The sequence below is a fragment of the Rhinolophus sinicus genome, chromosome 14, assembly GCF_057876585.1.
Source record: "Rhinolophus sinicus isolate RSI-liver-muscle chromosome 14, RSI-T2T, whole genome shotgun sequence".
Taxonomy (NCBI): Eukaryota; Metazoa; Chordata; class Mammalia; order Chiroptera; family Rhinolophidae; genus Rhinolophus; species Rhinolophus sinicus.
The window spans coordinates 8,127,230-8,143,870 of record NC_142514.1 but is presented as its reverse complement, the minus strand read 5'-3'; the positions used below and the strand labels follow the sequence as shown (position 1 = coordinate 8,143,870).

The window sequence follows — 16,641 nt, the reverse complement described above, 5'->3', positions numbered from 1 at the left end:
AAGACGATGACATGACTGTATTTGAATAAGTGTAGATGGTTGTACATGAAAAAATAAGACATCCCCTGAAAATACACCCTAATGCGTCTTTTGGAGCAAAAATTCATATGAGACCCAGTGTTATTTTCGGGGAAACACAGTAGCTCAGGATGTCTTAAATGCGCTCAGGCCCCCTTCCTGTCTCTGAACATCTCATGCATGTGAGGTCTCTGACTCTCATGTATGTGGAGTTCCCATATACATGTATGTATGAAATTTAGTTATTTTCCCTTGCTAAAAAAAACGAATGGTTACGATGTTAAATTTTGTTACGAGGGTTTCACTACAAGTAAAAATAAACAGAAGAGCGCCTTGGGGCACCCAGACTGCGATTCTGCACAAAGTGCCTCCCTCCTTCCTGCCCTCCCTTGCTTCCCTCCCTCCTTCCTCCCCTCCCGCCTTCCTCCTTTCCTGCCTCCCTTCCTTCCCTTCTTCCTCCCTTCCCTCTCTCCTTCCTCTCCTCCCTCCCTCCACCCCTCCCTCCCAGCCAAGAAGAAAGAAGGTGTGAGGCCTTCAGGGACTCACCGGCCAAAAAAGGCCACTTTCATGTGCCGCCGGGCCAGCACCTCGCTGATGCCCCTCACTTTGGCCAGGTAACCTCTGACATCCAGAACTTGTTCTTCTGTCGTAACAGGGTCCAGTTCTGCATTCCTGTAGGTGTCTAGAGGCGGAGATTGAAAATGGGTCAACACCTGGTCTAAGCCGGTCCAGTCACAGGGCTGGAAGGGACAGAGTTCACCTCTGTAGCTCCCTGCAGTCCAGCTTCCCTACTGTGGGGCAGAAGAGCCGCAGGTCAGATGGCGGCTCTCAGGGCAAGACTACCTACCTGGGTTCCAGTGCAGGCGACGAAGTGCTGGCTCTTACCCCTTCCTAGCTTTGGGACCTCACACGAACCTTCCTGGGTCTTAGTTTCCTCACCCTTAACATGGAGCTAACAGTACCTACCTCATGTGACTATTGCAAGGATTAAATGAATTAAAACTCAAAAAGTGCTAAAAATGGTAGCTGGCGCATGATGAATACTCAAATGTTAACTGCCATCATTTACTTTGGTTTTTTACTTAACAAATACTTACAAAGTTCTCACTACATGCCAGCCACTGTTCCGATCACTTTTCAAACATGGTGTCATTTACCAGTCACAGAGTAAGTGGCAGAGCCAGGAAAGGGACCAGGCAGGCTGGCTCTGGAGTCCTGGCGTTTAGTCCCCCTGTGCGGCTTCCTGGGGCCACCCCTGCTCCAGCCAGGCCTCCTGCCATCCTGCTGCCTCACCACTGCCCGCATGCTGCCTCGTTATTCTGGGCTTTGCTCAATGCTGCCCCCAACCCGCACTTTGAAGAATGAATGCATGACGCTGGGCCCCTCTGCCTCAGTCCCACTTCGCCTCAGGTCTAGCTTGGACTGCACAGCCCCCAGGAAGCCTTCCCTGACCGCCCCGCCCCAACCTGACTCAGGTCCCCTTGTCCGTGCTCCCACAGCACCCTGTACTTCTCCCATCTCAGCACTTGCCTCCCCGAAGCGTAGCCACCTAGCTTACCTGTCTGCGTCATCTACCCTGTGAGGGCCAAACTGTGTGATCCCAGCACCCAGCGCCCAGCAGCTATGCAGTGTTTGCTAAGCGAGCAGATCCTGGGATCACTGCACTGTTTTTTCCCAGAGTCCCTAACAGGCAAATGGATACTAAATTATGACAGATGGGAGCAAATGAGCACGATCCTGCCCCCACCCCATCTAGTACTTGCACAGGAAGGTGCATCAGCTGGCTAGAGAGTGGGTGGGAATTTGGCCCCTCAGCACATTCTTGCTGCCGTGGACTAAATGCTTATGTCCCCCGTGTGATGTGTATGGTCTGATGGCATCTGGAGGCAGGGCCTTAGGGAAGTCATGACGGTGCAGCCCTCAGGATTGGGGTTAGTGACCTGACAAAGGAGACCCCAGAGAGCTAGCCAGCCTCTTGTGCCACGTAGTTACATGTGAGGTTCCAGAGAACAGACAGCAGCAGTCTAGGAAGTTAGCCCGCCTCAGACATCGTCTGCTGATGCCGTGACCTTGGACTTCCCAGCCTCCAGAACTGTGAGGGATAAATGTGTTGTTTATAAGCCACCCAGCCTATGGTATTTCTATTACAGCAGCCCAAACAGATTACGACACTCGTCAACCACTAGGCTGACAGGCCCCAGCCCTGAGAACATTCCCACAGCACAAGTGGCATTTCAGAAACTGGCCAGTGAGTTTCTCCTACAGCTGGAGCCATGAAAAGAAGTGACCAAACCAACAAGGCCTCCCCATGTCCACTGGTCACCCTGCCTCAGACCCATCAACATTCCTCCTTTATATGAACATGTGGGCCTCAGTTTTGGAATGTACCTCAGAGGAAGCCAGCTTTCCAGCAAGCGGCTCCATTTAAAAGAAAACAGCTAGTAAGCCAACAAACTCTCAGTGCCAAGGCAGTAACTGTCCCTTCCCCCCGCCAGGGCAATCCCAAACACATCTCAGGATCAGCCCAGCTCTTTCCCTTCCAGTCCACCAACAGGAGAGGCCTCATAGTTTCACAAAAAGAGAAATCCAAACACCCAGTCCTGGTGCCATCACATAAACACCTTCATGAATCACCTGTCTGTCCACAGCACCATCTGAATAAGTGATTCAGAGGGTTGGTCTGGCCCTGGGAGGACAGTGGCCTGGTCTGCCCCATCCCTACATGCCCCGGGCCTGGCACACCAGAGCTACTGCTAAGTAAGCAGGTAATGCTGGAATAATTTCAACCACCAGCCTTGTAAGTTTAAAATTCCTATTTTTAAAGTTAACAGATACCTAGGGAATACTTTCCCTTGTATCAAGCACCATGCTGAGGGAAGGACACAGAGAGCCGTTCTCAGTCGTAGTCTCTTTGGGCTGCTAGAACAGTACCACAGACCGGGTGGCTTACACAAAACAGAAATGGACTGTTCACAGTTCTGGCGGCTGGAAGCCTCAGATCCTGGGCAGCCTGGTTGGGGGAAGGCTGTCTTCCAGGTCGCAGATTTCTCGTGGTGGCCTCACCTGGGGGAAGGGGGCTAGAGAGCTTTGTGGGAGGGCTCCACCCTCATGACCTCATCACCCCCAAAGGCCCCACCTCCTAACACCATCACATTGGGCCACAGGATCCCAACATGTGAAATTTGGGGGGACACAGACATTCAAACCACAGGACTGGGCCCATTCCCTTTCAGTGGCAGCCTAACATGTAAACCAACCAGCAGCCAAGCCACTCTGGTGGAAAGCAGAGCGTGGAGAGAAGGGTACTCCAGGGGCATTTGCACTGTACTTCCCAGGGTTCTGCAGGCTAGGAGCTGAAAACCTCTGGTCTCGCCTGAGCCCCTTTCATACGTGAGCAAAGCAAGGGCAGATAAGACTCAGCTACTGGGTCTTCACTGACAATCCCAGCATGTGGAGCCAGGGCGTGCCTTCTAGACAAAGAGCCTGAGAAAGCCAGTGGCTGGAGCTGGCGCTCAGACTGAGTGGAACCCCGGGAACCAGTTCTTCTCTGCGGACAGCGCAGGGACTACAGGGTGGGCTCAAATTAGTAACTAATGGAAAAGGTGCCAGTGATGCAAGCTTCCTATTCATAGTCCTGTTATCTAAAAATATCAGAGAAAGAACACCCTGGCCTGGGACGACCAACACCCAGACACGGCCAAGTATTAATGGCAGCTAGAACTGGGCCGAGAAAAACACCTGGGCCTTGGAGTCAGAGACACCTGGGTGAAGCCCCCAGCGCTTACAAAGTGTCCATCAACTCTCCAAAGCTCAATCTGCTTATCTTTTAGGTGAGGGTAAGACTCATCCACCCCTCGTGATTAAATGAAAGGGAATACACAGAATTCTTAAATGACAGGTCCGTTTCCCTGGCCCATCTCCCCGGAGACCAACTCCACATGATTCCAAGACCAGAGCCCTGTGGAAGCTGACGACCCATCTGGGTATGAGCTCCCCTGTCCACCCCCAAATCCTGCCACCTAAATATGAAAACTGATAGGAGTCAGCCCGGCTTACCAGGGTACCTAACTCACCTTCAAGGAAGGTGGCGCTCTCTTGGATGTAGGCCCCCAGCTGCTCAAAAATGCCATTGATCTTCTTCTTGGCAGTGACAAAATGCTTGAGTGGGGAAGCATTCACCTCAGCCATGTGTCTCTTATCCTTCTTGACCGTGACAACGGAGTTGCATCGAGAGAAGAATAGGGACATTGCGCTGCAAGGAAAGACAACATAAGCAAACCCAGAAACACCCAGCTCGGCAGGCCCCCCCTAGGGATAGGGTAGGGTGCAGCAGGGAGAAGTGGGACCAGCCCTGAACACAGGGCTCTCCAGGACTAGACCAGGGTGGTGGAATCAGAACCAGCGCCTCAGGAGTAGGAAAGGAACTTTCAGGACACTTGGGACAGTCTCCCCGTCACACAGCGTGGGCACTCAGACCACTGACGTCCCTCGCCTGTTGAACAGCGATAGGCCATCTTCCCCACCTCTGAGAGAGGCAGGAAGAAACTACAAGGTAACACAGAAGCCCTCCTGCGTCTTAGGAAGAAAAGAGTGACAGAAATCTCACTTATCTCCTATACATCACCCCCCTGAGAAAAAGCGCTGAAAACAGGGAAAGCCAAGTGTCGCTCAAGGTCAGTGACTCCCACCACCCGGCCCTGGCCACTCTGCTGTCCAGGTCCTGACGGCCCTATTTCTAACAAGTTTTGGTTTGGGGGTTTGGGGGGAGGGTGGACAAGAAAAGATCAAGTGAGAGGCCTACAATGTACTTAAAACTATTTATTGATGTGTCTCACTATCAATGTGTGCACAGTAGAAAATGTGGAAACTAACGGTAAAAAATCCATAACCCCACTGTGACTATGCAGTAACTCTGACAAGCTCCACGACTGAGTGACCTCACAGGATGATCTGATAAATTCCTAACTGGGCAGGTCACGGTGGGCAACCCATGCCCCAGGTCTATAACTTCCCTAGTGAAAGGTTAATCTTTGCCTCCACCTTTTGTTCTTGGGCATCTAGGTTAGCATACCTTGGAAATGCCAGAGCAGTCCTTTTCCAGAGCCCTTGGAGGCGTAACTACCCTCATGGAAGCACATGATCTTGTTGTCCATTACCGTCTCTATTGACTGTGAATGTTAAATGTTAACCATCCTGTACCCACCGATGGAAAAGAAATACCATATTTTGCCATGTATAACATGCACTTACGTTTTTGGCCTAAACTTTCAGGGGGAAAAATATCTTTTGCTTTAATTTTTTAATTCAAATGTTTGTTTACATTTAGGTATTTGTTTTTTGTATTATAAAGGAATTTTAGCATTTATTTTTAACATATTATGGTACAAGAAATTTTACGTAATAAATAATTACAAAACACAAGAAAAGATACAAGGTACAAGAAATTTTATGTACCGGTAACAAATTTACCGTATTTACACATCATAGGAGGCCAAGAACTCTTCATCATTACAAGTTTGTCGTAAGTTCAACAAAACTGCTCATCGTATTCCAGGGTATCATTTTGCATATGGATATCATCGATTTCCAGAGTTACAATTTAAACTCATAAGCATAAATAAAAGAATTAAAAACATACAGATACAGAATTAGTACTCCCCATGTATAATGCGCATCCTTATTTTTCCCCCTCACAAATTTGGGAAAAAAGTGCACATTATACATAGTAAAATATGGTATGTATCTCTCCATGTTACTTTTTTTAAAAAAGATATTATTGGGGAAAGGGAACAGAACTTGTATTGAAGAACAGTGTGTACTGCTGGGACTTTTCCAAGTCAAGTTGTCCTTTCAGTCTTAGTAGTGGAGGCCGCAGCTCAGCTCCAGGTCCAGTTGCCATTGTTAGTTGCAGGGGGCACTGCCCACCATCCCTTGCAGGAGTCAAAACCAGCAACCTTGTGGCTGAGAGCCCGCGCTCCAACCAACTGAGCCATCCGGCCACCCAAGAGCTGAGCGGCAGCTCATTCACTTCATTCTAGTTGCGGAGGGCGCAGCTCACTGGCCCATGTGGGAATCGAACTGGCCCCATTGCCGAGCTGGCGCTCTAACCAACTGAGCCACCCGTCTGCCCCCATTTTACTTTTTAACCGGTCAGATTTCCCGGCTTTGCTGTTCTCACCTCCTTAATCTACCATCATCAGCAGATTTCATGTAATTGTCCTCATGTTCCCTCCTTTGACTCCAAACGCAAAAAAAACACTGCAAAACTACCATTCTCTATAGCATTTTCCCAATCATCATTTTCTCAGTCTTGCTTCTGGGCATGTCCTCCGTTTGGCTGAAATAAACTCTAATAAACTCCTGTGCATTTTTTCTACTAGTTTGGAAGTTCTGAAGGTCGATACCACCATCCTGTGATAAGCACTGTTCACACTTATCATCACAGCCTGCTTCTGCTTGTGTGGGTAGGTCTCTTGTTCTCACTTAGCCACACACACACATCTTTGTAGCTTATTTTTTTCACATAGTAATATCATGTTAGGGGGCACAAGACTTGACTCCAAAGTCCTAGAGATCTTTGGTCAAAGTCAAAAGGGGCAGACAGACTGCAGAAGGTGGCACCCAGATATGGCTGGGAATCTCTGGTCCCTTTCAAAAGTGGACTGTTCCTCAGAGATCCCTCCATGCAGAGTTACTTCCCCAAAACAGCCCTCAGATCCTGGGGATCAAAGGAAAAAGACCAAGGATGAGGCGTAGTGTGTGCCTGGCTCTAGCCTCTCCAACACCCAGCAAATTCCTGTCGGCCACTCCCTCCCCAGCAGCCCTAATCACAGGGCCATCAGCGCTCCACCCTACCAAGCCGGCACTCTCTCTACCTGGGAGAAGGCGCTGCTCATGAGTGAGCAGATGAGAAATTGCCAAAGGGTGCCAAAGGGTGTTGAACAAGTTCCTGAGAAGCAGAAAGAACATCTAGAAAAAGTAGACTTAGCATAACTGAAAACTGGCTCTTGGAAACTAACCATCCCAAACAGTGGACAGAAAGACAGACTCACAGGGAAATGGGAACCCACATGTTTCGCCTAAACCTACAAATTATTCTGTGATGTTAATGATTTTCAGCTTAATGATACAGAAATGACTGTATGTCCATTTCTACCTTCCTCCTCAGTAAAACACCACAACTCTGAGAGAGACTTTCTTAGCATGGAGGCCACATGTTAAGGGTTTAAATAAGAAAGACAGCAGACCTCTGAGAAGGGATACTGGGAAGAAAACACCACTGACTCCTCCAGAACAGGAAAGGAGAGTGCACTGAAATCAGGCTTACTGTGGCCCAGCAGATAAGACTCTTAGAGAAATAGGGGATACACATGACCAGAAGAGGAAGAAAAGGGGTCTGAGAGGGAGTGTGATATAGCATTATAGATGACAGATTCTGGAAGGAGACAGAACTGGGTTCAAATCATGCTAGTGGGAGCATTTGAGATCTTGCTCCCTGGCATATGTCATCAGTTGGGCTCAAATAAACTCTTATAAAAATTCCCTATAAGGGCAGCCAGTTGACTCAGTGGTTAGAGCACAGCGCTCATAACACCAAGGTTGACGGTTTGATTCCCACATGGGCCAGTGAGCTTCGCCCTCCACAACTGGATTGAACACAACGACCTGACTTGGAGCTGATGGATCCTGGAAAAACACACTGTTCCCCAATATATTCCCCAATAAAAAAAAAATTCCCTTTAAAAAAACCTACCAAACAAACGAAAAATCGTGCTTGGACTATTTCTGGGCTGTATAAACTTGAGCAAGTTATTTAACCACAGAGCCTTGGATTCTTTGTGTGTACAACAAGCGTGATACCACAGGGACTGTGAGAAGACTAAGGATGACACAGGACAAACTCAAAGGTATCTTTACATGTTATAAGGTGAAGACAGCAAACTCCACCAGCAAGATCACAACACCCAGCAGTCAGGAAAGGGCAGAGGCAACTCCACCAAAACGCCCACAGCGCGCCCAGGATGGAGTCAACAGGTCTGCTCAGGAGTGAGGACGAGCAGTGCCCAGCCCCCGAAGTGACCCGCTTACAGGCAGCAAGCTCACTGAGATCAGCTGGGCTTTTAGAAGCAAGTGCTTTCAAGTTCTGGTCATTGTTTGCACACCCAAAGGACATGAAACCAAAAGCATCAGTGTTCAGTGAAGGCAAGATTCAGAGGCATGCACATTAGTAAAAGCTCAGTCTGCTGGGACTTGAGCGTGTCCAGAAGCCGACCCACTCTCACCGTTCCCCAGCTTGCAGCTGCCTGCTCCAAACCTCTCCTGTGGAAACGCTCACACGGAAACACTCGCGTGGAACCTCCAACCCCTCCAGACTCGCTGATTTCTCTAGCTGTTAATTCCCAAGCTGAGAGTCCATGTTTGCGCTGCACCTGCTGCTTTCAGCCTAGAATCCTCTCCTTTTTCACCCATTTGACTCCTACTATCCTTCTAGACCCAACTCTAGTGTCACCCCTCCATGGAGCCCTCCCGGAGGTCCCCATGGTGAACATACAACCTTACCAGACTTTTTGGTTTTTTACCACTCTGTCTCCGTCTAGCCTATCAGCTTCTAGAAAGCCAGTCTCTGACAGAGTACGGACCTACTTCCATTTCTACTTGCCTCCTCCACAACTGTAAGAGACATGGTTTGAGTTAGTGACTGCGCCTTAAGAGGGGCAACCTCCTACCCGTCCATCCCTGAAATACACAAACCTACTTTTTTTCTTAAAAAGCAGCGTTTGACTAAGCTTCTGTTCCTTATTATTTAGAGCTCAGTGAGTCAAGTTGAACAAAACTTTCAGACTCCAGGATTTAATCCTTCCAAAGAACAAGCTAGACGTACATCGGTGCACAAACGAACCAAAGTTGCAAAATACACGCACACCAGCCAAGATAAGGCCTCCACTATCTTGGGGCTTCGCCTGTTGGCTTCCTAGCTGGCCAGAGTGCTGGGAGGCGGCTGGGTTCCTGTTCCTCCTCTGGAAAGCCCTGATAGTCCCTGCTTTACCACAGCATTCACTGCAGGCATGTAGGGCTGGTCCTCCAAGCATAGCTGGGCCCGAGTCTGCTCCAGTATCAGCTATACACTAAACGGCACATTTTGAGCTATTGTTAAATGCTGCAAAGTGCTCTTGAAGGTCATGGCTTCAGACAGTTTATGGCAGCATTCCCAAAGCGTAGTTCACAGCACTCTAGTGCGCCCAATGTTACATTTAGAATCAACTTTTAAAACACTACGTGCTACAGTCCTCCACCATTGGAGCACAGCAGCATAGTAAAGACTTTGGGAAGCAAGGGCTACAGTAAAGACACTGGATTAACTGTACTGAACGCAGCCTTTCACAAATTTATCTGAAGAAACCCTTCTTCTATGTAACAACTTTTAAAATCCTGAGGATCACACTTTGGGAAAAGCCTCATTCATCCTGGTAGTCTCCCACTCCCAGCCCCCAAAATTTCTGGGAGCACAGTATTAACAGACATTAACCTAAGGCCAGAACCAAACTTAATTCTAAACTGAAACTATTAGCACTCCAAGGTAAGCCAAAGCTTTGCCTCAACCTAGGCTATTAGTTGCGAAGTATTAGGTATCTTGGGTAGCAGCAAAATTCACTGCAACGTGTCTGGATCCCAAGCACAGTCCCTGAATCCACACCACCTCCTTACCCAGATTTATGCACAGCAACTCCTAGCAGGGAAAACAAAATGGATCCACGGATCGTCTGCAGGCACAACTGGAACAAAGGAAATGCTGAGAAATTGCAACAAAAGAGTATACAGGATAAATGGGGCAGAGCACACTCTTAGGAAAGATGTGATAAGGAGCCAATCTTTGCTGAGCAGAGAGCAGCAGGGTGGAGCCAACACAGCAAAGAACAAACAAGGGAGATAGAAGCGAATTCTTCAGGGATCCTAGAGATCCCAGCTACTTTCTGAACTGTCAACCTTTAAACAGGCTTTCTCAGCAACCAGTGACATCCTCCACGGAAGTTGAAAGGAGTTACAGTTTTTTCAACACAGGTTGGAAAACTGCAGCTCTGTGCAAAGATGACCCCATCCAAGAGACTCACCACTGGATGGCTAACAGAGCACATCCCTTTCCACTCAACCCAGAATCCAGAGTGCCAGATGTCACAGCCACCACTTACTTTTTGGATGGTGAGAGACCGTCACAGGGTGGGCATCATGGACATAGCTGGAGTCAAAAAGACGAAAGGAATTTGAGTTCTCTGTCCTGTCTTAGGTTGAGGTTGGCTGATTGTGTTGACTCCACCAATTCCAACTTTGGAAAGAAAAAGAGACATGTCAACAGGCAGGGAAAAAAACAACTGGTGTGCAAAACATGTCTAATCAGGTATAAAGACAAACTCATCCCTGAGGGAAGCTTACTCATTGCGGTACTGGGTGATATGTGAAGAAGTGCCCTGGGGAAAAACACAACACACAGGTGTGGGGCCAACCCTGGGTGTGCACAAACACGTGTTCTGTCACGTGAAAAGCAGGGGCCCTGGAGAAGGCAAATCCAGAGGGGTAAGAGGAGGCAGCAGAACCAGGACAAGAACTGGGCTTGAGAACTGAGGACTAGTGACGGGAGGGTAGGGATGAGAAAGAGAAGTGGAACTTACTGAAAGTCTCTGGGTGCCAGACACTATCAAATATGTTACTTAATTCTCAATTCTATGGTGCAAATAGAGGCTTGGAATACTTAAAAGATTTATAGACTGCTAGTCAAAGCTGAGAATTGAGATATCACCTCCCTTTGCCTCCAAAGATCACCTGTTTTCAATTATGGGGTGAGAAGGGCAGTAATCAGAGCCCTTTCTGGGAGGAGGGAAAGAAAGAGAAAGAAATAGGGTAATGAAGGATTACAAAAGAGGGTAATAGGCAGATCTGGCTTTGTGCATCCAAACAGTTAATTACTTGGCATTTTCTGTATGCCTTCTCAGTGTGCGCTAGGCTCTAGAGTTAGGGATGGGTAAAAAAGGCCCTGCCCTCAAGGGGCTTACCATCTGGTTGAAAGTCAAACAAATAAATCGACGACTATACAAGAGTGTATGAAGTGCCCAACGTGGGGTAGGTCAGGGCAGGGCGCTATGGTGATGAACACGGGACTTATCCTGTGTGGGACAAATGCTGGCTGATATAAAGGACTGGATAAGAAGTGGGGAAAGGGCTGGGGCGACATTTGGCCGTGAAGCCTGGGAAGGCGGGGACGATGAGGAGCCTCAGGAGACCCCACCCCGAGTCCCGCCCCCTCCTCAGGGCTACCGAGGGCCCCGCGCGAAGCCAGAGCGTGGGGACGCCCACCCGCCCGGGTTCCGAGCCCCAGGGCCCCAGCATACCACCGGCCCACACCGCACTGCTCAGGACTCGCCAGGCTGGGCCGGGCCAGTTACCACCACCCCGGCGCGCTCGCCCTCTCACCTTCACCTTCCCGGTCTCGCGGCGGCCATCATGCCCCCGACGTCACCAGCGAGCGCCACCTCGAGGAGAGGCGGGAGGAGTGAGGACGCGCGCGTCACCAGCCACCGCAGGTTTGCGGCTCTGGCCCGGGTGAGTCACTGGAGTCCGAGTTCAGCCGGCTGACCCTGTCATTTCCTTACGTGTCCAGGGCCCGCTTGCTGATGGCCTGGAGAGGCGTCTCAGCGCGTTCCTCTCCCTGCACAGGCGTCCCAAGCCGATGACGTAAGCTCGGGACTCCCGCTGCATCCTGGGGGCTGTAGTTCCGCCCCGCGCCTGTCAGGGCTGGGTGGGCGGGGCCTCGAGCTGTCAAGGGGCAAAGAAAACAAGGGCGTGGATTAGAGGTTGCAGTTCTTTCGTTTCGTGTCCCAGAGTCATACCCCAACGCCTCTACTAGCTCTGGAATCTAAGCTTTCGTTTTGTAATTTTAGAGAAGAGCGCTCAAGAGGAAGCCAGGAAGCGAGCTTGGGCCTGCTGCCCTTCAATTGACTTTGAGGAAGTAAGAACATCAACAACAGTTACTGAGCTGGTACTTAACATACCTCATTTTATTTAACCTTCACAACAGACCCACGAGGCTCGGAGAGATCACCCCAGCCCAAGGGATATAAAAGAGATATAAAAGATCACCTGGCCTCATTATGTGTCAGGCACTGGGATACAGCAGGAAACAGATCTGATGGCCTCAGCAGCATGGAAGGCCCGAAGCCTTCAGCTCTCCAGCTCAGCCGCCACCAGCCACGTGTGACCTCGGAGCCCCTAGTGCGAATTGAGATGTGCTGAAAGACTTAGTACCAAAAAAGACTGCAAACGATCTCAATATTTTTGTATTGATTATGTGTTAACGTGATATTTTGGATAAATTGAGTTAAATAAAATATATTACTAAAATGAAGTTCATCTGTTTACTGTTTAAAATGTGGCTGCTAAAAAATATAAAATTATATGTGGCTCGCTGTAATACTGGGGTTTATAATAAGAAATACATATATTTGTTCTTCATCCACTGGTCCTGGCACATAGTTCCTGAAATCCTTGTAATTTCCTATTTAAGAGCCATAAGGTCATTTTTTGTTATAATATTTACTTTTGTCTTCAGTTCCTGAAATAGCTTAGCGGCTGTTCAGATAAAGGTGAAAGTGGTGTCTTTTTTTAAATTATTTTTTTAATTGGGGAGTATTGGGGAACAGTGTGTGTCTTTTCAGGACCCATCAGCTCCATGTCAAGTCATTGTTTTCAGTCTAGTTGTAGGGCCCCCACCCCGACATCCCCCCAGACCCCTCCCCACGCAGCTCACTGGCCTATGTGGGAATCGAACCAGCGACCTTGGTGTTATGAGCACTGCATTCATAGAGCCAACCGGCCACCCAAAAGTGGTGTTTTTTGTTATTCATAACAAGCCCCTTTCAACCACATCTGAGTTTATGTTAATGAGTAACTTTTGGATAGGTCCGTAAAGATGGGAGCTGGTTGCCAGGGAAAAGGAGGTGATGAGAGGGTTGGAACTTTCAGCCTCACCACCTGTTCATCCTCCTGGGAGGGTAGGAAAGCTGGACATTCGCTTGATCACTAATAGCCGATGAATTAATCAGTCATGCCTAGGTAATGAAACCTCCATAAAAATCGCTGAACTACAGGATTCAGAGAGCTTCCAAGCTGGTGAACACTTGGAGCTGCTGGAAGGGTGGTACTCCCAGAGGGAGCACGGAAAGTCCTGCCCCTTCCCATGTATCCTTTCCTATGCATCTCCTCCATCTGGCCCTTCCTAAATTGTATCCTTTTATAATTAACCAGTAATCTACTAAGTAAACTGTTTTCCTGAGTTCTATGAGTCTCTCCAGTCAATTAATCGAACCCCAGGAGGGGGTGGTGGGAGTCTCTGATTTATACCTACTAGGTGTGGGGAGGAAAAAGTTCCTCTGGCTGCACCAACAATCAAGTAACATGAGACAGATTAACAAGAGAAATGACCAAATTTTTATTACGTATGTTCCAGAAGAATATGAGACCCCAGGACAGATGGGGCAGTTAAGGTTTACGAGGTCGGACAATTGAGTTTGCGAACTCATCCTAGAAAAGGTGCTACATACCTCATTGCTGAATATCACTACGGTCACCTTCCAAGTACTCCCCTTGGGAAGCTACACATTAATCCAGTGCCTAGTCCACCCTTCAAAGCGATTTTGGAACTCTTTTTCTGGAATGGCCATCAAACCTGTCGTCATATTACACTTGATGTCCTGAATGTTATCAAAATATCTTCCTTTCAACATTTCCTTTTACTTTGGGTAAAGAAAGAAGTCATTGGGGGCCAGACCAGGTGAGTAGGGAGGGTGTTCCAACACAGTTATCTGTTTACTGGCTAAAAACTCCCTCACAGACAGTGCCGTGTGAGCTGGTGCATTGTCGTGATGCAAGAGCCATGAATTGTTGGTGAAAAACTCAGGTGATCTAACTTTTTCATGCAGCCTTCTCAGCACTTCCAAATAGTAAACTTGGTCAATTGTTTGTCCAGTTGGTACAAATTCATAATGAATAACCCCTCTGATGTCAAAAAAGGTTAGCAACATCGTTGCAACAACTTCTGGAACTTAATTGTCACAACTCATATATGCCATCTTGACCCAAGGAGAAGGGGTTGGGGGTTGTGATTTGGGACTTCAAAGGGCAGGAAGGCAATTCACACGGAGATAGAAAAGCAGATGTTTGGTAAGTAAATGTTTCCTGGGTCACCTTTAACAATGGGCTACAAAGAGGACCCTTCACCTTGCTGCATTCTTCCCTATTACACATAGTTCATATTAAACTATAGTTATCTTGATAGGCGCTCCCTTCCTGGAGCAGGTTCTCTAAAAATTTTTAGGAGGTTAGGGGGAAGGTCAAAGTTTCTTTCCAAATCTTTTGTTTCTTAAAAATAACCAGCTTAAAATAATTAGTACCCCAAAAGGCGTATTTTGGGTGGCAAACTCTGCTTCCCCTCATGGGCCAGAAGCACAGGTGGCAAACCTGGACGTGTGATGAGTGTTAGACAGAGGGTAGAGCAGTCGTATGTGACTGAGCCCTTAACCTGTTCGATCTATTGCTATCTCCAGGTAGTGTCTGAATTGAATTAAATTTGTAGGACATCTTTTCAGTGTCTGCTGAGCGTCAGAGTTGCTTGGTGTGGGAAAAAAACCCATACACTTGGTGATCAGAAATGTCAGAAGTGGAGTATGATGTGAAGTATAAAGGAAACAATAGAGTTTTATACTGGACAGCACGGTAGAATCTCGTCACAAATACCTCAAGAGGCAAACCAGTACCCGCTGTATCTACCAGCGTATCAGTTCCCAGGGAGGTTGGTCAGTGGAAGCGGTCCTGCCATACTGCCCTGAGGCAACTAGTAGCCTCAGGTCCTGAGAGGCTGGACTGGGGGGCTGCTCAAGGATGTCGCCTGGGGTGTGGGCCGGCCTCTGGAATGTGATACACAGAGGGCCTGTTACTGCTGCCTTGTCCTGCAGCTGGCTGGCTGATGGCTTCTTCCTCTAAGCTCCCTGCCTCCCTAAAGGGACTATCAATTCTGTAAAGATAGGAACTGAATTCATTTCCTTTCCCTTGGTGCAGAATCTTGCCCAAGTCAGGTGGAGGACTGGAGGGCTTCCTTTCTAAACATCCATCCTGTCCATTCCCTCCTGCGAGCGCTCGGCCCTGGTCACCTGCTTGGACTGCTGCAGCAGCCTCAGAATCCGTCCCCAGATTTCTAGCCTGGCCCTCCACCCAGCACCTGGGGTTTCTCTGAAACAACTTCAAGCGGTGAGGCCCTCCAGGACCTCCCAGTTCTACTGGCAGTGTTTTGGGGAGGGTGCAGGGCAGGGGTAGGGTGCGGTTGCAGGAGACCCTTCTGCATTACCTATTTCTATTTTGATGGACTTTTTTACGGTGGACAGGAATTGCATTTATAATCAGAATAAGGTTAAAAATGGTTAAAAACACCCCTAACACGCACACACAGGCCTTATATATGCACACAGATCAATTCAGAAAGGACACTCAAGAAACAGGTAGGCATGATTGCTTCTGGGGAGAACTGGGCAGTCACGGGTGAGAGGTGAGAAAGGTTTTAAGATTTGTGCTGTTTGCATTTACCATGGGCCAATGTAAAAACAAAACAAAACAACAACAAAAAAAACCCTTAAAGTTATCTTAGAACACATATGCAAAGCCCCTGAATTAAATAGATAAAAGTCCAACTCTCCTTAGCCTGGGAAAATGGGCGTTAACAATCTCACCCCGTCCACCCCACCCTCACCAGCCAACTTGCATTCTCTGATCCCACCTGTCTGTGCCTTCCTGGGTTCAGCTGCCTGACCTGGAGTCTCTCTGCCTAATGGAAATCTCCTCCCGCTCCGAGACCTGCCTTAGGGGCCTCCATCAGGCTTCTATCTCAGCACTGCTCATATTTTGGGCTGAGTAATTCTTTGTGAAGGGGAAGAGCTGTCCTGTGCATTATAGGATGTTTAGAAGCATCCCTGCCCTCTCCCCACTAGAGCCAATTTCTGCTGAAATCATATTCAGATCCATCACTTACTTCTCGTGTGACCTTAGGCCAATTTACTTGACCTCTCTGGGCCTACATTTCCTCATCTATAAAAGGGAAATCTAGCTCTACCTGAGAACTGTGTGCTGAGTACAGAACAGGCCCACAGCAAGGGATGGATCGATGTTAGCTTTTTTTTATTGATAAATGCCCTGAATTGTTGGTGCTATGAGTCTGTCCAGGGTACGGTGAGGTGTGTGTGGGGGTGGGGGTGGGGGTGGGGTCCTGGAAGACCAGAAGTTCTCTGTTCTCCGATATTCATGTTTGCAGGAAAGGTGGTCAGCAAAGTCTTCAGAAGGGAGGTGACACCTCATGCAGACCTTGACAGATGAAGAAGCATGCTCTAGGCATCCAGTGCCAGCTCACACATAAGGGTTGACGGAATACAAATGACATGGTTTACGGAATATATAAATGTGTTTTTTTGGGAAACACACGTCCCTGAGTCTGCCGACACAGTCTTTCTTGCCAGTCACGGGCTCTTAAAACCTCTCCCTGCAGTCGCCCTGACACGTGCACACTCACCCACCCAAGCATCTCCCACTCAG

The 16,641-nt window shown here is 48.4% G+C and overlaps 1 protein-coding gene across 3 annotated transcripts in view; it reads right to left on the bottom strand.

The window, feature by feature from the left end:
• Positions 1 to 11,739, bottom strand: part of MFN2 (mitofusin 2) — a 30,411-nt gene extending 18,672 nt beyond the window's left edge. Inside the window, exons 1-5 of one of the 3 annotated variants that reach the window (XM_019756306.3) lie at positions 11,482 to 11,739; positions 10,206 to 10,339; positions 9,724 to 9,791; positions 4,092 to 4,270; positions 565 to 700 (exon numbers count right to left, since the gene is read on the bottom strand). In XM_019756306.3, the coding sequence (XP_019611865.1) occupies positions 565 to 700; positions 4,092 to 4,266 (311 nt within the window). In that variant the 5' untranslated portion in view covers positions 4,267 to 4,270; positions 9,724 to 9,791; positions 10,206 to 10,339; positions 11,482 to 11,739. Of the gene's footprint in view, positions 1 to 564; positions 701 to 4,091; positions 4,271 to 9,723; positions 9,792 to 10,205; positions 10,340 to 11,399 lie in introns of all 3 variants that reach the window. The other 2 variants (XM_019756307.3, XM_019756308.3) reach the window with 2 other exon arrangements.
• Between the last annotated feature and the right edge of the window lie 4,902 nt (positions 11,740 to 16,641).